We start from the raw sequence: 24369 nt of genomic DNA on the forward strand, positions 1-24369 counted from the left end.
GTACATTAAGGCATTTATACATTTGAAATGAACTCCAGACGGTCAATGTCTATCCAATTATCTAAAACACATTTATTCGAACATCTATACAATAAAGCACAAAACATGCAAACATATGTGTGCCGAACAAAAATTATAAAGAAACACGAACATTGAAAACAAAACATTTTATTCAATCAGCCAATGATTACATAGTTTTTAACGCAATCTGCATTTTAAGCATCACAATGAGTATTTTTATCCGGTGTCTCCCTTATCGTCACTCTTTTCGACTTCAAAAGTGAAAAATGAAAAATGATCACGCTGGTATAGCGGCAACGCCGAATCAACACCTTTTGCTCGGAGAGTCTTAGCGGCCTGAAGTGCCTCGATCCAACCGTGCCTAAATCCCCGGTTCTCGCATCGGCAAACCTCCTTCGCAAGTTTCTCTTTAGTTTTGTCGATCCCAACCTTCCGGCCCGCATGGAAGCCTTGTTCGTAACCCATGGTCCTCGCATTCTCTACGGCGAACATGCTTGTCGTATCTCGGTCGGCAATTGCGTGACTCAACAACCGTTGAGTCACCCTCTCCTCCACGATCGGGTTGGATTGACCCACCGCACGCAGCTCGGTGGTTTGAGCCTTCCTAAGCTCCCTGAGCTCACGCCCGGCCTTCTCCGCGCGAGCCTCCAAACTGTGAATTCTCTCGTCTTTCTTCTCTATTTCTCGTCACGTGGCGTGCAGGCGCATGCCGACCTCATAAACGGTGTACAGCCCCTTCACCGCCCCATGGATACCTTTTCGAAATACTTCGAAATTTTGTCGTCCAACCATTGATTGCTGGATTTCCGGTGGAAAGATCTGTCGAGCAAACTCGACCGCCACACCCGGATCCTTGACGATGGAATCCGCCTCCGTCATCGGTTTATTCCCCACGAAAATCGCAAAACCCAATGGTCGTGGCGCTGCGTCTGGCTTGTTCCTTGGTCGCGTTTGCGGGGAGCTTCCCCGTTCCTGTTTTTCTTTCCGGGATGATCTGCTTCGACGACTTGGGGGCTGGCGTTTTTCCCGTTCCTTGGACGTCCTTCCTCCTGTGCGTGTAGGCTCGCCACTGCGATTCATTACAGTGTCTAGCTCCACTAATGTTCGTCCTTCTCCTCTGCCGTTGAAGAACAGTCTGTTTGACATTCGCACTTACCCCAAGCTAGTTTAAATCAAGTATGAATAAGAATAAATGGAATCACTAGCACGAGCTCACCCCATTTATTCTTACTGTATGTAGCGCCCCCGAGGCGATATCTTTAATGCCAAGCACCAAAAGTCGGACGCTGATCGGATCATTCCATGAACTAGTCCTAGCTCATGCACTGACTGGGGCAAAGGCAGATTTATTAATCCGATCGGTCAAGTATCTAAACCCAATGCCGATCGTTTTATGCCTCAGCCACTCCATGAACTAGTCCTAATCGGCTTATGAAACTCACATTGGCTGGGGCAAGGGCATATTTATTAATCTGATCGGCCAAGTATCTAAACCCAATGCCGATCGTTTTATGCCTCAGCCACTCCATGAACTAGTCCTATTCGGTTTATGAAGCTCATGCACTAGCTGGGGTAAGGGTAGATTTATTAATCTGATCGGCCAAGTATCTAAACCCAATGCAGATCGTTTTATGCCTCAGCCACTCCATGAGCTAGTCCTAATCGGCTTATGAAGCTCATGCACTAGCTGGAATCTGATTGGCCAAGTATCTAAACCCAATGCCGATCATTTTATGCCTTAGCCACTCCATGTACTAGGCCTATTCGGTTTATGAAGCTCATACACTGGCTGGGGCAAGGGCAGATTTATTAATCTGATCGGCCAAGTACCTAAACCCAATGCCGATTGAATTATGATACTTGGTATTGAAAGCAAAATGCAGCCATTTCACAATTGAAAGAAATACCATTCATCAATAACAAAATTTAGCACAAATAATAGCAAGGGAAAAAGGAAATTTTCATTAGTAAATTGGGCACCAATTGTAGCCATTTTACATACAAAATTTACTAAACAAAAAGGTACAAGTTCATACGAAAATGCCTAGTAAAAAACTATGATTGTAGCAACACATGAAAACGAAAAGGTGTGAAAGTACATTCGAAATCCTAAAACAAAAACAACAGTCGCCTAAATTAGTCCTCAGAGTCAGACTCCAGCGGCTCAACATCCACTTGCTCGTATGGAATCGGCATAGCCAATGTCACATCAGTAGCAACAAGGGCTTTGAGCCAGCCATGTTTGAATTCCCGATTTTCAAATTTGGGGACTTTGTCTACGTATTCGGCGAATGCAGCACTTTTCCTGACCTCGAATGCCATGGAAGCCTCCAGGTCGGTTGCTTCCTTCCCCTTCTTTATTTCTTCCAACTCAGCCTCTAGTTTGGAGATCGCCTCCTTGGCCAATTTAAGCGCGTCGTCGCTCGCGTTCGCCCTCTTCTCGGCGGCCGATCTCAGTTGATCAGCGATACGGGCTCTCTCCATCTCGGCCTCGGCCCGCGCGCTTTTCATCTTCACCCTTAAAGCCTCGAACTCGGCCCTACTCCTTTGTCTCTCAACTTCCGTTTGTAAACGGCCAAGCTGTTCGACGGCGTCATGATGGCGACGGCCCATCTCGGCTATCCTTCCGACGGTCTGCAAAACAGGAAGTTAAGACCAAAACAGTATTTGCGTAAAGTGAAAAGACAAAGTCAAGATATATACCAAAAGAGCCGATTGCGCGGCCAACACTATTGCAACCAGATCCGGCTTCGCCCGAAAAGCCACCTTGTCAGCAGGCAGTGAAACGGACGTAGCCATGCTTAGTGCGACCACTGGATCTTTAATTACCGAAGCATCGGAGGGGATCAGCGTGTTTTTTTATCTTCGGTTGAATAACAAAAGGTACAATCACATCCGATTCCTCCAAACGTCGTTTGTCGGTGCGGTCTTCTTCTGAGCCAACCTCGGCCTCGGCCTCAGCCTCGGTAGGGCGCTTCTCTGCCCTTTGCTCAGCCTCTTGACCGGCTTGCACAACTAACTCGGCCTCGGTACTTCAGTTTTTTGTCGTTCCCTCCTCAATAACAGGCAAGGAGGGTTGAGATTCGTCAACAGGCAGGGAGGGCTGAGATTCGACAGCTCGAATGGCCTCTGCTCTTCGCCGCGCAGCCATCCTTTCCGCGTTCGCCTTCTTGGCAAGTTGGGTGAGGCTTAACCCAGCCATATTTTCGGGGTACGCGCTAGGAAGGTCCTCTAGACCGTGAAAAATGTCGTCAAGTGGAAGGTCCTCTCGGCCCGAAGTGGACGGAAGGTCGGCTGAATTGAGGCTGGCTTCTTCAAACGCTAACTTCAAAGCCTTGTCGACTTCGGCTTCAGACTGATCTGACTTGGCGACCTCAGCTACTTCTAGGCACTCTGAATTTGACCCTTCAAAACCGACTTGCCTCAAATTTTTGAAATCAGTCAAGATAAGAGCGGTAAGAAACTCCTCACCCTTTGAAATTGGGATGTTTTCTGCCGCCGAAAAGGTCGTATAAGTCGGCTCGTAGCAGAGTAGAACGTGGGCCGCCCTTCCCTGTTTCTGGAGACTCAACCGGCCGAAATATTTGAGCGTAACCTTGATTTCTGAAAGAACAGCGTCGTCGGTTGAGGTCAAGACTTTCTTCAAATCGTTTCCTGCACAAGCAAAATCATGAGGTCTCGAAAATGAAGCTTTATAAATATAACAAAAAAATAAATAAAAGAAGCTATACGGCCACCTAGTTCGCCCCTCCGTCTAGGAATAGGATTGAGGCGATCCTCACCTTCGCCAAATTCCCAGTTTCCTTGGACGACGACCATAACATCGTCGATTTGCTTCCCAGAACTGGAAAGCATATTCACTAGTTGATGGTCGGTGTCCCTGGCCCTAAGGAAATAACGCCCGTGCCGACCAAAAGACTTGGCCAAGGCGTAACAATGCCGAATAGCGGGAATGCCAAGGTTAAGCCTAAGGCGACAGTTTAGTGTGATAATCCTCATTACGATTCTAAAGAAGTTGACATTGGGTTGGGAAGGGATTAAGCCCCAATGGCAGAGCATAGCCCTAAGGAATGGGTGAAGGGGGAAGCGAACTCCACCCTTTATGATTGATAAGAGAGGGAAGACGATCGTGGTTTCATCTGCCCTCTCCATATCGAGGGTGCCGTCTGTCACAAGTGACAGACGGACGTCATTAGGAATGGAGAAATAGCGTCGGAAGCCAGAAATTCGATCCGAAGAGAGGAGATCTTTTAAATGTTTTTCCATTTCCCCCAGCCTATAAGAATATGCTAAGCCAGAAACAAAACAAGAAAAAAGATTCAAAGTAGAGAGAGAGAGAACTTACAAGAGGCGAAGAGGATAGTGAAGAAAAGGAAGTTACAGAGGTAATTCGGAAGGCAGTCCATTGCCGAGCGTCTAAAAGTGTGTATGTATTTGAAATGACGTCGAAATTTTAAATCACAATAAATAGAAGTGTACGGAGGGGTGGGAAATTGACATGATAATCGAGAAGCGTGTGTTCAGACATTTGCGTTGGAATGAGGTCAGCCGCTGAATTTCGGCTTTGACTTTTCGAGTTCGAAGCCAAATACTCCAGCCAACTGTCGTTAGTGGAGTGCTCGGGGGGCAATTGTGGGGGCCGAGTATTGGGAGTCATAGAGATTCCGGATAGTCGAACTTGGAGAGTCGAAATATATAGCACTAGGCCTCGTCTCGCACGCTCGAATCCAATCCTACTCGGTCAAATAGCCGGTTAAGCAAGGGGCCGAGTGAAAAGTGGTTTGCTACAAAACATGCCGAATAGCAAATTGAAAATGGACCTAATCTTGAGGCCCAAGAAAGAAAAGATATAAATAGAAGAACATCAGCCAGAAAGAGGTACGTGAGAACCATTACACTTAACTTAAAATACAAGTAATTCAGAGAGTAGAGACTGACTTGCCCGTCGGAGAGCTAATTCTGGCATCCCCGACCGGAGTGTTAATTCTTTTTCAGGTGGCTAGCTGAGGATTACGAGCGTCCCCCAGGATCAGAAGAGTATTTCCAAACCACTTCTCCACAGACAACAACTTTGCTTTTAACCTAATTGATAATAAATTTTATTTTACAAATACAATATAAATGCAATATATATAATTATAAATATCTTATATAAAATCTATATAAATAATTTCTTTTTTTATATTTATATTCAGATTAATTATATATAATTAACTAACACGTTAAATTAATTAAGTAACACATTAAATTAATTAAATAACACATTAAATAATCATGTAACCACACAATTAATAAATTCAAAACTAAAATAAGATAATAATAATAATAATAATAATAATAATAATAATAATAATAATAATAATAATAATAATAATAATAAAAAAAAAAAAAATAAAAAATAAAGATTTACGAAAAATCAGGATCGCTACACTGAATTTGTGTTTTGGTCGTTGACGACATCACGAGCACATACCCACATCGTAGGCACGGTCTCATGGATTGTGGCCTCTTTCATGGGCCACCATGAGCCACACAATTCTACTAGGCCAACAGACCTAAAGGCCATAATTGGTCGTGGCGTCTCGTGGGAGCAACCTAGCACCATCATGGGCTCAACCTTGCAAACAAGAAAAAAAATTATGCCAATGTGTGAAGCATAAACCAAGGTTCCTTGTGACAAATAAACTTAAAGAAGAGACAATACAATCCAAAATAATCACCAACTCAATACCAACAAATATAAAAAGGATCGGGTCTAAACCCGAGCCACTATAGGAAATGTTTGATTGGTGGACTAAATTTCTTGGTATTGTTTGGAATTAATAACACCATTAGGTTAAGGTCGGGATTAGTAATATATAAAATAAGTTATTTTAGTTGGCTAATTTAGCCTGGTTAAAAAAAGTTGTGTTTGAGATGATAGTTGATTTTATTTTTAGTTGATTTAATGGTTGTGAGAGATCTATAAAGCATAAATACGGATATGAAATACGGTTACAAGAAGATATGGATACGACAACACGACAAAATCTAAAAAAATAGGATACTAGTGCGGCTTGGATATATGTAAAATATATGTATATATATATATATTTAAAAAAAGTTATTAGTAGTGAGTTACATATAAGCTCAAGAATTTGAGAAATCACATTGTAATTTTATGATGCAAAATACTAACATTTAAGAATTATGTATTAATTTAAGTTTTTCAATAGGTCTTGCAAACATTTTACTATTTCAATATCAAGTTTAATATGCTTATATTATAATAGTAGAACAATTCACAATTTGTCTCTATACTTTTTCCTTTGTCACTAATAAAAATGTTGTATTCAAGTTTCCTTGTTTATTTATTTATTAATATTTAATTTTACTATTATTATATTCTTTCGCTAATCGTTACTTTCTATGTAGTTATAACATGCCTGAAACAATAATAATATATCAATTTAACAAATTCTATTACTTTAACTTACTATGTTCTTCTTATCAAAGAACTAAACTAAGTATTAGAAAATATTCTTGTTTTTATCTTTACAATTATATTATATTATGGCCTCGTTTGTTTTGGGAGATGGAGAAGGGATTGTGATTGAGATGAAAGTGAGATCCACTAATGTTGTGTTTGTTTTAGGAGATTGAGAGGGAATTGAGATAGGTCTCCGGATTAGAATGAGCCGTGGAGAGGAGATTGATATGGAGGTGGAAGAGTTGGTATTAGAAGTTAGTCCTCCTACTTAGTATTATTATTATTTTTTTGAACATTAATGTTTAATGTTTTTTTTTTTGTTAAATAAAAATTATAGTTTTATTTGTTTTAATATTTTATATTTCTTTTATAGAGTAATAATTTAACAATTTTCACACTAACAATTATCATCAAAGCAAATACAATTTTACTTAATCCCCTCACTATCAATCCCCTCATTATCAATCCCCCTCTATTCTACCTCTGAAAAAGGGCCCTATAATGCTATGTAATAAATACTACAATACTAATTTTGTAAAAGTAATATGTGACTTCGAGTATCCGATACTTCAAAATTAAGTATCCGATACTCCAAATTTAATGAAAAATTAATTAAGAAGTATCTGATACTTTTAACAAGTATCTGATAAGTATCCCTGAGTATCCAAAGATTATCGATATTTGATATGGATACGATACAGAGATGTCTCTCTTTTTGGAGTATCTGTGCTTTAAAGTGAGAGAAAAAATGAAATGATTATAAATTAAATGTGATATTTTATTTTATTAGTTATTTAGTCTATTTTTAATTTTATTAGCTATTTTAATCAAATAACCTCTAGCCAAAGAAAGCCTATATATATGTTGTGAGAGTATTTGTACTATGGTTGTTTGGGGTGTCCTAAATAAGTGTACTTTTTGTCTTTTTGGACTAAAAAATTGACGAAAAAAATATGGATGTTTGGGTTAACTTTTTAACTTTTTATGAAAAAATTTGTAATAAAAAATTATAAAAATTAATTTGTAGGGAAAAATTATGATTGGGAGTTGTGTAGCCGTAATTGTTGACTTTTGGTGAATAGTGTTAACTTTTTAATTTTTTGAGTAATTTTTTTTACTTTTGGACTTTTTTATAATATACCAAACTTGGCCTTTATTATGATATAATATAATATGTGATAAAAGGAGAATAATTATTTTTTAACCAATGATGTAACATCCCATGGCTATGGGATTAGGAATACCATCAGTGTTGTTATTGGTAATCTCCCACCGATGGAGTAGCAATATCATGACATTATCAAGCCTATTCATTTTAGCCAATCAAACACAGTGTAGGGACAAGAAAAAAAATAAAAATAAAAATAAATTTGAGGGGGAGGGGGGGATTACCATCAGTGTTAATTTGAGAAAATTATTACATGTGTGGAAAATTTTATAATTTTAATTATCGATATTGATAAAGTTTATCATTAATTTATAATTATTTTTCAAATTCTACACTAATATGAAAATTTTCACAAAAAATAAAATAAAATGAAACCTATTTGGACTCTGCATTTTATATATCAATCCCAATCCTCTCCTACTCTACCAAACAAACGAGGCTATAAAGTTGATCATTTCTCTTCTTATCCTGCCTAAAAAATTTGTTCTTCATCAAACACTGTAATACCATTACTCATCCATCCGAGCAAGATCTACAAGGCTAGCTAGCTATCTTCGTGGACCTCCACAATGGCCAATTAGGAGCAAGAGAGTTGTTTCAAGCTCAATCCCACATATACAAACATGCATTCAGTTTTGCAAACTCCATGTCACTCAGCTGTGCAGTTCAGCTAGGCATACCAGACATAATTCACAACCACAAAAAACCCATCTCACTCCCTGACCTAGTCTCATCACTCCAATTGCCTCCCTCAAAAATCAATGCTCTCCACAGACTCATGTCCTTGTTAACTCACTTGGGTTTCTTTGCCTCAACAAAACTTGATCCAAATCATGGAGATCAAGAAGGGTATGTCCTCATTCCATCATCTAGGCTTCTCATCAAAAGTGAATTACCCAATTTGTCCCCACTTTTCCAAACCGTGATCGATCCGGTTATGGTCGCTCTATAGCGACCTCGGTCTTTTCCCATTTGATTATTGTATCCGGACTTAGGTTCCGTAGATTCTGTCGTTGTATATTGTTGTTGTTGTCCTTTATTTTCTCACTTGGAATTATAGGATGTGTTGGGCAGGTTTGTTTCAGGTTGGTTGGGTTTAGAAACCAAGTCTTGCTGTCCAGGTTTTTGGTTGTTCGCTCGAGCGAGGAGTTTGTCGCTCGAGCGAGATGTCTTTTTGGTTCTTCGCTCGAGCTGGGGTTTGGTCGCTCGAGCGAGAGTTGGCGTCCAGTATGGACCTGTAGCTTTGCATTCTTGGCTCGAGCGAGCTTTTCTTCGCTCGAGCGAGTTAGTTCATCCTTCGCTCGAGCTATAGTTCCTTCGCTCGAGCGTGTGTTTGGTTACAGACCTGAGGGTTTGAGTTCTTCGCTCGATCGAGCTTTCTTTCGCTCGAGCGAGCTTTTGAGTTGTTGGCTCGAGCAAGGCTTCCTTGGCTCGAACGTAGTTTCTCTGTGTCTGGTCGCTCGAGCGACCAAGTCTTCGCTCGAGCGAGACTGTCCAGTTTATATACACAGCAGCGGGATTTGATCAGGCTTTTTCATTTTCTTTTGATTCCAAACCCTAGGTCCGACTTCTCTCTCTCCCTACTCACCTTCTTTCTTAGATTTGATCCACTTAGGGTGTGTTTCTACCCTAGATCCTTCATTAAAAAGATAGAGTGAGGCAAGGGCTACCATTTAATCTGAACATTTGGCAATTTGGAGCATTTTGGTTTTTGGGCACTCATCTCTGTCTTCATCATTTGGGTTGTTTTCTCTGAGGTAGGGATTTCCTACTCCATTTTATAGGTTTTGATCTAAGTTTTGGTATTTTGATATGTTGGGGATACTTTGGTAATTTTGGGAAAAACCCTAGTTGTTTTATTAATTTAATCCGTATAATTAATTCATGGAATTGGGAAAAGATGGTTAAATTCATGGAATTGGGGAATTCATTGATTAAATGGCATAGTTGGATAATTTGAATCATTTGTCTAATGAATTGTTAACATAGTTATTTTCAGTTTAGAAATAACTGTTTTGGGCTATCGGTGGAGGATAGTCGTGATTGTTGTAGACATTGCATGTGGATTAGGAATAACTGAAACTAATCACATTGGTTAAGTCATTAATTATGACTATTGCATTGATACAGAAAATACGTGTATTGATTGAGCATTGCATTTGCATTTGCATTTATATTGTTTTGTGTGGGAGGAGATAGGGGATGTACTCCACGGTTTAGGGGAAGATAGGGGATGGACCTCTAAACCGGATTTTGTTTGGGAGGAGATAGGGGATGGACTCCATTAGCATCACTTTTATGTGTGCTTATTTATATAGAAGTGTTTTATTGATACAACACTAAAATGTGTATCAATCTGGAAGTATGAAGTGTTTGATTTGAGCTTGAGTCTCATTTGCTTGTTGATATTGGAAGAATGTGAATATGTTATATATAATTCACTGTTGTAAGTTTGGCCAGGTTCTGAGCCATGTTGATAAAATTGGAAATTATAATGTGTCTTAGACAATAGTGTCATGAGACAGTAAAATGAAGTAATTGATTATTTTGGTTAACCATCTGTTGAATGCTATTGCTTTATTCATTGCTTATATGTGGTTTAGTATATTTCTACTGGGTTGTGGCTCACCCTATATGGGAACATCATTTTCAGGTTCAGGTGATAAACTACCTCCAAGGACTTAGCTTTGGAGGGTTTGGCTTCTGGACTAGAGAAGACTACCTTTAGTTAATTGTCTTTAATTATTATTACATGTAAACATTCAAGCCTAGGGCTTTTCTTGTATTGAGTTAGAACTCATATTTTTGTATCCAAGTGTTGGCTTGGAAAGATGTAAGCCTGTAGGGCATTTTATTCGATGTTACATGTAATGCTTTATTTAGTAATATTCTGATGAATGAATTAATATATATTGTCTTCTTTAAATAATGCCTGTCTATGATATATATAATGGGTTAATTTTGAGGACGTTACAACTTGGTATCAGAGCGTACCGGGTTTGAATACTTTGGGTACGTGGGACGTGATTAGTATCACATTGGGTTCGTCTCATTGGATAGAGACTTAGTGTAATGTTATATGCTTATGTGTTAACATGTTTATGTGATTATATGGGTATGGAATGTAGTTTCTAGGATGTTGATTGGACCCTTGAGTTTCTAGTAGTCTTGTTGGAAAGGCACTTGATCACTGCTGCTTCCAACTGGAACTATAGTAACGCATTGGGACTATCATTATCCGGGAATGAAATTCGTAGGTGCTTATGTGATTATGTGCTTACGTGGAATGAATTATTGTTGTCCATTGCATTAGGACGCGAGTGTTTAGCTTCGGCACATTTATTAATGTGCTAATGTCTTTGTTTCCTTTATTAGGATGTCAGGACGAGGACGAGGACGCGGTAGGCGTGGTAGGCCAGGCAGGCAGGAGATGCCTGTGCCAGAGGAGATTCCGGCAGTTCAAGAGGGAATTGGCCAGGCCAATGTGGCCGAGCCAGTAGGCCAGCAGGCTATGGGCGCTCTAGCCCGAGAGATAGCAGGGGCATTCAGGGAGTCCGTAGGTATTCTCAGAGCTGAGAATCAAGCTCAGGTTGTTGTTGCAGATGCAGGACCTTCCTATTTAATGAAGGAATGGCTAGTGACTCAAGAATGATGGGCTTGGTAATTAGGAAATGTGAGGCAGTGTTTGGAGGGTTGAATTCATTGGTTCATGTAGGGGGTGGCACCGGTATCATTGCTCAGATCATTTCTGAGGCATTTCCTAGTATAAAATGCACAGATTTCGATCTCCCACATGTTGTTGAGAACTTGCCAGAGGGGAAGAACTTGAACTATGTTGGAGGTCACATGTTTCAGTCTTTCCCATCCGCGAATGCCATTTTCTTCAAGGTAGGCAATTATTTTCTGGATTATTTCCAATGTTTCGATATGGAAATCAAGTAAATTTTAGGAATCGCATCATATATGTAGGCCAATTTTTGTCTTTTTGTTTAATTTGATATCGAGTTACTTGAGTTGATCGATCAAATAGCCAAGTTCTAAAAAGAAATCATTATTAAGGATTCAAGGCCATACATATTTGTACGGGAAAGAAATAAACCTTCTCGTATGATCCTGTTGATCAAGTTTGCACTCCTCCAAACGTCGTCGCTTTGCCACCTGAAAACACAAACGTGAGCTAACCGGCAGGTGTGTACCGGAAATCTCTCTGATGCCTAAGTCAGCAACTAGATAATAGACAATAAACTCTGTGTATTCTCGAGTAAGAATTGGGATACCTGTACAAAGGTCTGGTCATGAGCTTTTATGGACTTTACTTTGGCACAATCCTAGTAGGATTCCAACTCTCCCTATGAGAGTCCTCCTAGGAATCACACACCCTACTCACTACCAACCAAGTGAGATGGTTTTGCACAATCCTAGTAGGACTATACTCTCCTTAGCAGAGTCCTCCTAGGAGTCACACTTCTACTCACTACCAACCAAGTGAGATGGTTTATACAATCCCAGTAGGACTCTAACTCTCCTTAACAGAGTCCTACTAAGAGTCTCATCACTGCAAGCCAAGTGAGATGGCTGAACTTTTTACCTCGGTTATACATTCCTGCCCGAACTGATTTATCTCAGTCCCCTGCCCTTCGGACCGTGTGATCGAAAGCCGATCTAACGGATGCCACCCTGCAGAGCTATACATAGCTCGGCCCTTGCCATTGATGCTACCTCCTTTTAATAAGTTGCTGCAACCACACCGAGCTAAGTTACCTCGGTTACACGCTTAAGTAATGATGTAGATGGCGCCCGGCCGAGTTATACCAAGACCGACCGAGCTATACTAAGCCCGACATCCTTTCTCACCAATACCTCGGGTAACCACCAGGCCCACTTATTTCGGCTGACATCTTTACCTCGGCTAACATTGCGGTCAGCCAAGTTACTTCGGCTCTGTGATACTTTAAGTACTACTATCAGTCTTGACTTCGAGATGACGCCCTGTAGAGCTATCGTTTAGCTCGGTCCTCTTTCTACCGATACCTCGGTCCATAGTTCGGCCCAAACCCAAAATATGAGATGTCTTCTTGGCCTAAGACCGAGCTACACCAGCCCTTATCGCGGTCCAACTCCCAAAGAAGACTCTTTCTAGCTCGGCCCAATTTGTTGACAAATTACCCTCTCAATTGCCCCTTAATTCTATCTGCATAGCATGATTGGGATTATTTTTCCTCTAGCCGAGCTAAGAAGTTGTTCGGTTTCACGGCTTGTTCGGTCCCAATAAGCTTTGTCAGTTGCTTAGCATGTCCTTCCACTAATCTGGTACGACGTTATTCCCAGGATACATGGCGTGCCCCCAATATCCTTGTTCTCATTGTTACCATCTTCATGCCAAAAATTTGAATAGCCCTGATTTTTTGCCTTTAACGTATATATCCTTCGAGTTTGTATACGTCGAGTCGTTCTTTCTGTGTCCTGTCGAACAAACTAACTCGGTTTATACGAACCTTGCCAACCTGTTTTGGCCGAGGTAACCATCATCCCGGTCAAAGAGTTCTAAAAATTTGTTGGTCAAACCTGCCAACCTGCTTTGGCCGAGGTAACCATCATCCCAGCCAAAGAGTTTCAAAAAATTTTGTTGGACATACCTGCCAACTTGTTTTGGCCGAGGTAACCATCATCCCAGTCAAAGAGTTCCAAAAATTTGTTGGTCAAACCTGCCAACCTGCTTTGGCCGAGGTAACCATCATCCCGGCCAAAGAGTTTCAAAAATTTTGTTGGACATACCTGCCAACTTCCTGCAGCCGAGATCCTTATCTCAGCTTAGGAGAAGTAAGTGTTGGTTTTTCCAGTCAATCACTCTTTAGCCGATATCCTTACTTTGGTTAAAGAGTACCAAGTGTTGGTTTAATCCAGCCAACCACTCTTTAGCCGATATCCTTACTTCGGCTAAAGAGTACCAAGAGTTGGTTTAATCCAGCCAACCACTCTTTAGCCGATGTCCTTACTTCGGTTGAAGAGTACCAAGAGTTGGTTTAATCCAGCCAACCACTCTTTAGCTCGATATCCTTACTTCGGCTAAAGAGTACCAAGAGTTAGTTTAATCCAGCCAATCCACTCTTTAGCCGATATCCTTACTTCGGCTAAAGAGTACCAAGAGTTGGTTTAATCCAGCCAACCACTCTTTAGCCAATATCCTTACTTCGGCTAAAGAGTACCAAGTGTTGGTTTAATCCAGCCAACCACTCTTTAGCCCGATGTCCTTACTTCGGCTAAAGAGTACCAAGAGTTAGTTTAATCCAGCCAACCTCTAAGTTGGTTATTCCGGCCAACCTAGAGTAAAGTGTTTGGTTATTTCAACCAAACGTCCTGCAGCCTGGATCCTTATCCTGGGCTTAGGAGGGGTGTTGGTTTTTCCAGCCAACCTCTAAGTTGGTTATTCTGGCCAACCTAGAGTAAAGTGTTTGGTTATTCCGACCAAACGTCCTGCAGCCTGGATCCTTATCCTGGGCTTAGGAGGGGTGTTGGTTTTTCCAGCCAACCTCTAAGTTGGTTATTTCGGCCAACCTAGAGTAAAGTGTTTGGTTATTCCGACCAAACGTCCTGCAGCCTGGATCCTTATCCTGGGCTTAGGAGAGCTAAATGTTGGTTATTCCGGCCAACATAGAGCTAAGCGTTTGGTTATTCCTGCCAAACTTCTTGATTGCCCCCCAAGTCGGGCAAAGACTTGTTGGTCAAACCTGCCAACATCCTGCAGCCTAGATATCCTTATCTCGGCTTAGGAGAGCTAAATGTTGGTTATTCCGGCCAACATAGAGCTAAGCGTTTGGTTATTCCTGCCAAACTTCTTGATTGCCCCCTAATTCGGGCAAAGACTTGTTACGCATTGTTAGTCCTTCTTTCCAACCGTGCTAACTTTTGCCGAAGGTGTTCTGTCCGATATCACTATTTGTATCGAACTCTAACTTGGTGTGCATCCCATCTTCCTCTACCAAGATGCGTTGGTGCACTCGCTCCATCAGGGCTTCCATAGAAAGAGGTGGCGTCATTGTTATTGAATCTCTCAATTTATGACCCACTGACAGACCTTGCTTGTACTGTGCAATAGCTAGGTTTGTAGGACAATCTGTTACTTGGTTGAAGGTCTCCCAATACCAATTGTCGTAAGACTTCAATGTTTCATTCTTGCCTATGCTGATGGAGAGAAGCTGGTCAATCTCCACTGGCATCTTGGTGTGTGTTCTGAATCTGGTTACAAATGCCTCCGTTAGTTGCGCCCATGAGGCTATACTACCTTCTGGTAACCTTTCAAACCATGCTAAACCCATGTCGCCAAGGCTGGACGGAAACATGATACACATTAAGGGCTCGTTTCGTCGATACATGGCCATAACCTGGCGAAAGTGGCTTAAGTGTATGTAGGGGTCTGACTCCCCCTCATAAGTTATGAATTTAGGCTGATGGAAGCCTAAGGGTAATGGTGCGTCCTCAATTGTCGGGATGAACGGTGAGCTCTGCAACCTTGCTCATGGTTTGTCTGCTGGTTCATAGGCGAGGCGTGGTTCTGGAATTCCAACCTCGACACTCCTATGTGTTCTAGGAGCCAATCGTTGTAGTGCGGAGACTCTGCGGGGGTCACGAGCCTGAGTGTCTTCTCTCATTCGAGCCCTTTCAGTCTTCTTTCTCTCAGGTCTGGAGTAGCGTGTCCTGGAAGTCTTTGATTGTGTATCACCCGACCTGAGGCTTTTACTTTCAGTTTGTGATAGTGTGACTTGTCTGTCATGATCTTCTAAGTGGCAAGAGTGTGTGTTGCCTCTGCTCTCTTTTGTTGCCACCCCTTTGCTTTTTATCTCGCTCTTCATAACTCTATGTCAGCCGCTATTCTTCTTATTACTTCGTCTTGCTCCTTTACGCGATCTTCGAGAACCTGATGATCCATCTTCCGCCTCTGTCTATCAGGGCTCCAAGAGCGGTGTGGACTTGAGCCTTGTCTTCTTCTTGCTTCTCTCCGTGGATTCCTTCGCTGAGGATCTAATTCCGCCATGGGTGGGATAGAAGGTAAACCTTCATGCCTCCCACCCCCTTCCGGAGTTTGCCCATCTATAACAGATTGCGGCAAGTCTTCATTGTGTGCCATATCACTGTTTGTATCGAACTCTACCTTGGTGTGCATCCCATCTTCCTCTACCAAGATGCGTTGGTGCACTCGCTCCATCAGGGCTTCCATAGAAAGAGGTGGCGTCATTGTTATTGAATCTCTCAATTTATGACCCACTGACAGACCTTGCTTGTACTGTGCAATAGCTAGGTTTGTAGGACAATCTGTTACTTGGTTGAAGGTCTCCCAATACCGATTGTCGTAAGACTTCAATGTTTCATTCTTGCCCATGCTGATGGAGAGAAGCTGGTCAATCTCCACTGGCGACTTGGTGTTTGTTCTGAATCTGGTTACAAATGCCTCCGTTAGTTGCGCCCATGAGGCTATACTACCTTCTGGTAACCTTTCAAACCATGCTAAACCCATGTCGCCAAGGCTGGACGGAAACATGATACACATTAAGGGCTCGTTTCGTCGATACACGGCCATAACTTGGCGAAAGTGGCTTAAGTGTATGTAGGGGTCTGACTCCCCCTCATAAGTTATGAATTTAGGCTGATGGAAGCCTAAGGCTAATGGTGCGTCCTCAATTGTCGGGATGAACGGTGAGCCCTGTAACCTTGCTCATGGTTTGTCTGCTGGTTCATAGGCGAGGTGTGGTTCTAGAATTCCAACCTCGACACTCCTATGTGTTCTAGGAGCCAATCGTTGTAGTGCGGAGACTCTGCGGGGGTCATGAGCCTGAGTGTCTTCTCTCATTCGAGCCCTTTCAGTCTTCTTTCTTTCAGGTCTAGAGTAGCGTGTCCTGGAAGTCTTTGATTGTGTATCACCCGACCTGAGGCTTCTACTTTCAGTTTGTGATAGTGTGACTTGTCTGTCATGATCTTCTAAGTGGCAAGAGTGTGTGTTGCCTCTGCTCTCTTTTGTTGCCACCCCTTTGCTTTTTATCTCGCTCTTCATAACTCTATGTCAGTAGCTATTCTTCTTATTACTTCGTCTTGCTCCCTTACGCGATCTTCGAGAACCTGATGATCCATCTTCCGCCTCTGTCTATCAGGGCTCCGAGAGCGGTGTGGACTTGTGCCTTGTCTTCTTCTTGCTTCTCTCCGTGGATTCCTTCTCTGAGGATCTAATTCCGCCATGGGTGGGATAGAAGGTAAACCTTCATGCCTCCCACCCCCTTCCGGAGTTTGCCCATGTATAGCAGATTGCGGCAAGTCTTCATTGTGCGCCATTGCTTTCAACTAAAGAGGAAAACTTGATCAAGAGGTTTTGCTCTTTGTGAATTTCCCACAGACAGCGCCAATTGTACGGGAAAGAAATAAACCTTCTCGTATGATCAAGTTTGCACTCCTCCAAACGTCGTCGCTTTGCCACCTAAAAACACAAACGTGAGCTAACCGGCGGGTGTGTGCCGGAAACCCCTCCGATGCCTAAGTCAGCAACTAGATAATAGACAATAAACTCTGTGTATTCTAGAGTAAGAATTGGGATACCTGTACAAAGGTCTGGTCATGAGCTTTTACAGACTTTACTTTGGCACAATCCTAGTAGGATTCCAACTCTCCCTATGAGAGTCCTCCTATGAATCACACACCCTACTCACTACTAACCAAGTGAGATGGTTTTGAACAATCCTAGTAGGACTATACTCTCCTTAGCAGAGTCCTCCTAGGAGTCACACTTCTACTCACTACCAACCAAGTGAGATAGTTTATACAATCCCAGTAGGACTCTAACTCTCCTTAACAGAGTCCTACTAGGAGTCTCATCACTGTAAGCCAAGTGAGATGGCTGAACATTTTACCACGGTTATACATTCCTGTCCGAACTGATTTCTCTCGGTCCCTTGCCCTTCGGACCGTGTGATCGAAAGTCGATCTAACGGATGCCACCCTGCCGAGCTATACACAGCTCGGCCCTCGCCATTGATGCCACCTCCTTTTAATAAGCTGCTGCAACCACACCGAGCTAAGTTACCTCGGTTACACGCTTAAGTAAGGATGTCGGGCTTAGTATAGCTCGGCCGGTCTTGGTATAACTCGGCCGAGCGCCATCTACATCATTACTTGAGTTGATCGATCAAATAGCCAAGTTCTAAAAAGAAATCATTGTTAAGGATTCAAGGCCATACATATTGATATATAGAACTACTATTTATTTGCTGAATAGGGTAAAGGTTGCACAATTTAGGAGAATTCTAGCAGATAGCTTTATTTATTTATTTATTTATTTTTTATTTATAATTAAACAAAAACAAGAAAACTAAAAGGGAAACTTAAAGAAAAGAACAACTATGAAGCATTTGTTTCAAAATTATTCTGAGAAACATTCTAAAACACTTGATGTTCATGCAAGTATTGTAAATTTAAGGCAATCAATTGAACTTGAATATATTTTTGGACTTGAAAATGGCAGTGTGTTTTGCATAATTGGAGCGACGAGGACTGCGTAAAGATATTGAAGAGATGTAGAGAAGCTATTCCAAGCAAGGAAGGAGGGAAGGTATCATCATAGACATTGTGGTAGATGGGGACAAAGATGAACATGACATTACTGAAACAAAGCTTGTTTTAGCCCCGTTTGGTAGAACTGTGGGAAAGTGATTATAACTTATAACCTAACAGCTTATAGCTGTGAACATAAGCTGATTTTTGACTTATAAATTAAGCTTCTTCTCCTCCACTCAAAGAATAAGTTGATTTTTGACTTACAAAAAGCTATAAGCTGTATTGTTAAGCTGAACCAAACACATCAAAATAGCTTAAATTAAACTAAAAGCTGAAATTAGCTGGAAATAAAGCCCTACCAAACAGGGCCATTCATGATGGTTTTGGCGATTGGAAGAGAAAGAAGTGAGAAAGAGTGGGAAAAGATTTTCTTGGAGGCTGGCTTTAGTCACTACAAGATCACACCCATCTTTGGTTTAAGGTCCCTCATTGAGGTATATCCTCAAATTATGTGGGGAAAATTTCATTTTGCCTTCTTATAGTTTTTCCCTTCTGTAAATTATCTCCTATGATTTAGAAATAATCACATAAACTTTTTATGATTTGTAAATTGAAGTGTACTCTTTTTCACCTAACTTAATGTTAAGTGTGGAAACACATGCTAGGATGAAAATAGTACACGGAGGTTAAAGTGAACTTTGTCTCCTAAAAAAATGACGAAAATGTTTATGATTTGCACAATGAAGTTACTTATGTATAAGTGTATTTTAGTGTTTTTACTTAAGCTTTTACTACTAAAAAATGCACGTTGCGGCCATTACAAGCCGTTGCAAAAAATAAAAATACAGTCACAAAAGACTTTTTGAGACGGCCATGCGACGGGAAATGGAGGACACAAATGTGAGGGTAACAAATACTTTTTACGACGGTAAAGCGTCGGTCAAAAATTATTTGCAACTGCCTAACCTACTTATTGCATCTACTATTTTGCTGTGGAGAAAAACAAAAAAAAAAAAAAAATACTTACTATGTTTTAGCGACTATCTTGTTATTGTTGCAAATAATTATTTATTATAAAATATATATATATATATATATATGCATTTGTTACAATCAAAAGATCAATTGCAAGCACCACAAATTTATTTATTTAGTTTTTTTAAAAAAAATAACTTACCAACGCCAGACACATCTCATAATGGTAAAAAAATTCTTGTTGCAACAATTTATCTATATATTGCAACTAAAACAAATCTACAAAGAAAAAAAAATATTAGAAAAATTAGAAATCAGTCATTTGGAGACCTAACAATCTTATCAGCACACAATGTTTACCAAATCTTCAACTAAAAGCGAAACACCTAAACAGTAACCATGACAAGTAGTTGGACTATGAATTTCTACATAAGCTTTGTACCAACCAAAGAAATGGTCCTCCCTTTTGAATTCTTATCAAAGCACAAGCTGCAAGCAAGCCGATTTCTCTCTAGCATACACGAACACCCGCTGAGGGTTTTATCACAAATTAACTGGACACTAAAATGATTTTCATTAAAATAAAATACAAAATGCAATAAGATTTCATAATAATTGATAGAGATGTAGTGGTCCATGGCATTGTGATTGGTGGAGAAGGTATGGTATTATGATTTTGTATTGGGTAATTGAGGAATATGAGAAGATATAATGAATGATAATTGGTGAAAGAATATGGACACGTGATACTCCGAGAATATTTAATAATTTTCCGTTCTGTTAATACAAAAGAATAGAGGGGAAATACATTGTTTACAGCAATGAGGGTAAAGATGTCTTTTTGCATTTTTTGTTAACAGTATTAGTAGTGCACTTTAATGGAAAACCATATGGGTGGCATTTGCATATTTGTAAAACACAGCAGGGTAAAGTGCTCTTGAGTAATATCACAGGAGTGTAAAGTGACTTTTTCCCTTAATTTTAATTCAATGCATGGCACTATTATTAAAGGACAAATGATGATGTGGCCAAAATGAAAGCAAAAAATGACTAAGGTGATTTGTAATACAAAAATGTTAGGGATACATAAAAAAATTATCAAACCACCCATATGAGTGTGAGTATTTGATAATTTTTTAATAAAAAATTTGAAATCTCTAACATCACTGTTCATTAAAATAGATTGATGTACGACGCCCACAAAGCCTTGTACAAATTAGAGTTAAATAGGTTTGAAGAGCAGTACTCTTATTTTGTGCTTAGATTATACATTTATATAGCAATTGGGAAATGAATAAAGAAAAATTATATGAAATGTAAATAAAATATAACTATATTTTACATATTTTTTAAATTTAATTTTTCAAATTCATACCCAAATCTATAATTCAACGTATATTGTATCTAAATCATGAATTTGGGTAGAGTATGAATTTAAAAAAAAAAAATGAAATTAAATGTACTATCTTTTTAAATTTCTACTCAAATCTATAATATAAACACAAGTTTATTAAATCTCAAGAAAGAATTCTAAATCTTTAGCACATAATATTAAAAATGAAAATTACACCTCAGCGGCAAATTTAGAAAATATTTACATATTAATGAAAAAAATTATAAATTCAATTATTAATGTTTATAAATTTCACCGTTGATTTAAAACTATTTTTAAAAAGAATGGGCTACATTGTAATTCTCTCATATTAAAATGCATCATCTCTTTCGCATCAGCAGGCCATATCTTTCGCTCTTATTTTTTTCTTATGGGACTAGCTTCTTCTAGTCTCAAATAGAACTGGAGAGGTGTTATTCGGCTTATTAAACTCATTTTTAGGTTTCATTTCAATAATCTAAACTGTTCATATTTTTGAATTTATTGAATACATCATCTTTGTAAGAAATTAACTTCATCAAATAACAAAACTATATATTCAAATAAATTTTGTATAAAAAATAAAATAAAATAAAATAAAATTCATACACAATTTATTCAAACAATTGGTTTCGTTAACCGCATGTTTTGGACTTTTTTGTTTTTGTTTTTGTTTTTTTTGAGAACTGATGTTTTGGACTCATCAGTGGACTTGAGTATCAGTCCTCTCATTTCATGATACTAGGTGGCCCCCCACGCGGGTCATGCTACAGTTTTAATATAAATATTTCTATAAATTGTGATTGGTTTATGAATTTGAGAAGTAGACTGTAATTATATTTTGTGTCTAAGTTGTTCTGTTTGTGAATTTTTTCTCCAATTAATAGAAATATGAACATAGGTATGTGTCATATCAAATATAAGTATATCTTTACATTTGCAATTAAAAAACAATTCTTGTCGATAATTCATCTATGTAATTTCTTTGAATAACATGACAAGTGATAATAAGTATTCTATGCAATCTTATCTAAACGTTACATATAAACATATTAATGTTGATGGTTTGATAATAATATGCATACAGTATACATCTTATAACATAAATTTAACCCCAAAAAATTTTGATAGCATTATACATTATAGTAGATATGTACAACGGAGATTTGTTTACAAAAGATAAGAAGAGGAAGAAGTATTACCTAGCGAATTACCTTTTTGGAACACACGTTCCGAAATATGGCACACTTTTGTTCCAAAATGTTACATTTGGCGGTCCAAAACAATTCCGTAAGTTTTTCCTAATATATTTCAAGGTTTGAAAAAATACAATTGGCCCCACACTTTATTGTGCTATGTTGGCTGATAGTGTATTGTATTCCATCATGATTTATTAGGTAATCGAAAATAGAAGAGGCAATTATTATTTTCCTCAGCATTAAGCATGAGTGTATGTCATGGCTATGTTCCCCACATGTCATAACTAATCCAACAAATGCAACAATACATTATTTCTTGGCGAAAATATAATATTATATGAATTGCTACACATACATTGAAGAACAAATCAGGCATCAAGAGAATGCCTGATGCAGTCCATTCTTGACAAATTTCATTTCTTCCATACATTAAAAAAACCAAAGTATTAGGAAAGAATCCATTTCTATACCCCAATTTTATGCCTTTAAGATTATCCATAAGTAGCAATGCATACCAACTCAAGAAATATTTGATTATTTCAAGTATAACTTTTCCGTAGAAAATGGTCAACCATCAAATTCCAATACGAACTTAAAATTACCTGAAACCCAAAATTAAATGGACAGAAGCAGGTAAATCTGAAGCAAGTAAATTTGAAACAGACTTCAGTGAATATGGATCCATAAGCGAACTCATTTATCAGTCCACTGAGGAAACAAATGATCAAAATCTCTATCTTTTATTTAATATGTAATAGTAAATTCCGTAGGATAATCATTTCAGAAACACATAATATAGAAAAAGGATCAAAGCAATCCATGACAATTTAACAAAGACTATCAAGATCCAATTACCCAAATCAGGCGGGTAAACTTTTGTTCATTGAGACATATTGACAAACACTTGGTGTGCATCTATTTAACATTTACCTATGAATGAAAACTGTGTGGGTAAATATTGTGCAACAAACATATAAATAATAGGCATCAAAATACAGGTGTAATTACCAGGTTTTGCAACGGTGGAAGCAGAGCTTTGGATGACCAACTTCGACAACAATGCCGACAATGATGTGAAGAATAGTGTAATAGCAATTCTATCTCGTGAGAAATTCAATGTTTGATGCAGAAACACATGGCATGAAAACCAAAATCCAGCCAGCATCATGAGTGCGAGTTAAACCTGTGGGGCGGTGAGGTTTGCTCTTCGAAGTGGTGAAATTTGTTTTCATCTTCATTGTCGGCGTCGGTGATTTGAATCCCACGTGGGTAACCCAATATATGCAAGAAAATTTGGCAGGGAGAAGCTTTGGGAAATAGCCAGGAGCACCGGTGGGGGAAATTTCTAGGAGGAACGGTGGTATTTGTTTTCTTCTTATATTGTGTATGTGGATGATTTGAAGCCCACGTGTCCAATCCAAAAGCTTTGGAAGAGAAACAAACAGCAGCTTGAAGGAGTTAGAAATTTCTAGCAGGAATGATAACATTTGTTTTCTTCTACTATTGTTTGCGTGGATAATGTGAAACACATGTGTCCAGCCACAATCTGCAAGGAAAAAGGTATCACAAACCAAACAAGCAGCATGTTACACCAAAGCGTTACACCACTCTTACCTGTTTTTTATACGAGAAATGTTAGGGGTTATGAAATTTTTTTTATAAAAATGATTAACCTTGATTAGTATGTGATATTTTATTCTAAGTGTAATCTAAAGACTTTTCATAGTACCTAACATTGTTGTTTTTTATATATGTTATAGATTAAAATCGTACACTCGTTTAGTTGGTGTGATAATTGACCAAGTATTCCCTCCTTGACTCTCCTCCTTAACTCCTTATTTGATGAGTTATTGGGTTTATTTTTTGGCCTAATTTTAATAATCCGAACCGTTCGTATTTTAGAATTTATTATATAAATCATACCTGTAAAAAATCAAATAGATCAAATGTCGGAAGAACTAAAAATAGTTTATTAAAAAAAAATAATAAATAGTTTTATTGTTTAATAAAACTTTTAGGTCACATGGTTTTTGATATCCGATCGACTTGATTTTTTACAGATATTATATACATGACAAATTTTAAAATGTGAACGGTTCGGTTTATCAAAATTAGACCTAAAAGTTGGCCCAATGACCCATCAAATAGGAAGTTAAGTAGTGGAGTCAAAGAGGGGATCTTTCCTTGTGATAATTTGGTATTTTGAGAAGTTAGTAAAAAGTTAATTTTTTGACTTTTTTAGTCTTTGTGGGTAAAAATATAAAAGGTAATGTGACCTAAAATGAGTAAAAAGGTAAAAACTAACTATTTTTTTTTTTTTTGCTTCCCAAAAGACCCCAATGCCACTTGTCTTCATATGCTGGCTACAATTTATTCTTGTTACAGCACCGCTACAGACCCCCAGTGGGGGTCGCACCCCCAGTGAGGTGTCGCACCCCCACTGGCCGAAACTCAAAAAAAAAATAATAATAATAAAACAGTTTTTTTTTTTACCCAATCAGCACCTGCCACCTCACTAGGGGTCGACCCCCAGTGGGGGTCCGAAGCATTAATCTTCTTGTTAAACACTCCCTTACAATAATGGTATGAACCAAAAAAAAAAAATGTATATATATTTACAAAAATACTC

The 24369-nt window shown here is 39.1% G+C and overlaps 1 protein-coding gene, 1 long non-coding RNA gene and 1 pseudogene across 2 annotated transcripts; 1 reads left to right on the plus strand and 2 right to left on the minus strand.

Annotated features, from left to right (window-relative positions):
* Positions 1-1342: 1342 nt before the first annotated feature.
* Positions 1343-5178, minus strand: LOC145798796 (uncharacterized). Its single transcript, XM_082887805.1, has 2 exons — positions 2725-5178; positions 1343-2655 (listed from the first exon to the last, which is right to left on the minus strand). Exons 1-2 carry the CDS (start codon positions 2818-2820, stop codon positions 2158-2160), a joined length of 594 nt encoding a protein of 197 aa, XP_082743931.1. The 5' UTR covers positions 2821-5178; the 3' UTR covers positions 1343-2157.
* A 1515-nt stretch (positions 5179-6693) lies between these two features.
* Positions 6694-18736, plus strand: LOC114315533 (trans-resveratrol di-O-methyltransferase-like; annotated as a pseudogene).
* A 579-nt stretch (positions 18737-19315) lies between these two features.
* On the minus strand, positions 19316-23335 carry LOC145798797 (uncharacterized). The gene is made up of 2 exons (XR_014340433.1): positions 22749-23335; positions 19316-19730 (listed from the first exon to the last, which is right to left on the minus strand). It is a non-coding gene; the product is annotated as an uncharacterized LOC145798797 (long non-coding RNA).
* Between the last annotated feature and the right edge of the window lie 1034 nt (positions 23336-24369).

This window comes from Camellia sinensis, chromosome 9 (genome assembly GCF_055761805.1).
Source record: "Camellia sinensis isolate YWXY chromosome 9, ASM5576180v1, whole genome shotgun sequence".
Taxonomy (NCBI): Eukaryota; Viridiplantae; Streptophyta; class Magnoliopsida; order Ericales; family Theaceae; genus Camellia; species Camellia sinensis.

Coding starts and splice junctions, on each gene's coding strand:
- LOC145798796 (XM_082887805.1), bottom strand. CDS start 2,820: ATGGCTACGTCCGTTTCACTGCCTGCTGACAAGGTGGCTTTTCGGGCG. Junction 2,656..2,724: donor CCGCGCAATCGGCTCTTTTG/GTATATATCTTG, acceptor CCTGTTTTGCAG/ACCGTCGGAAGGATAGCCGA.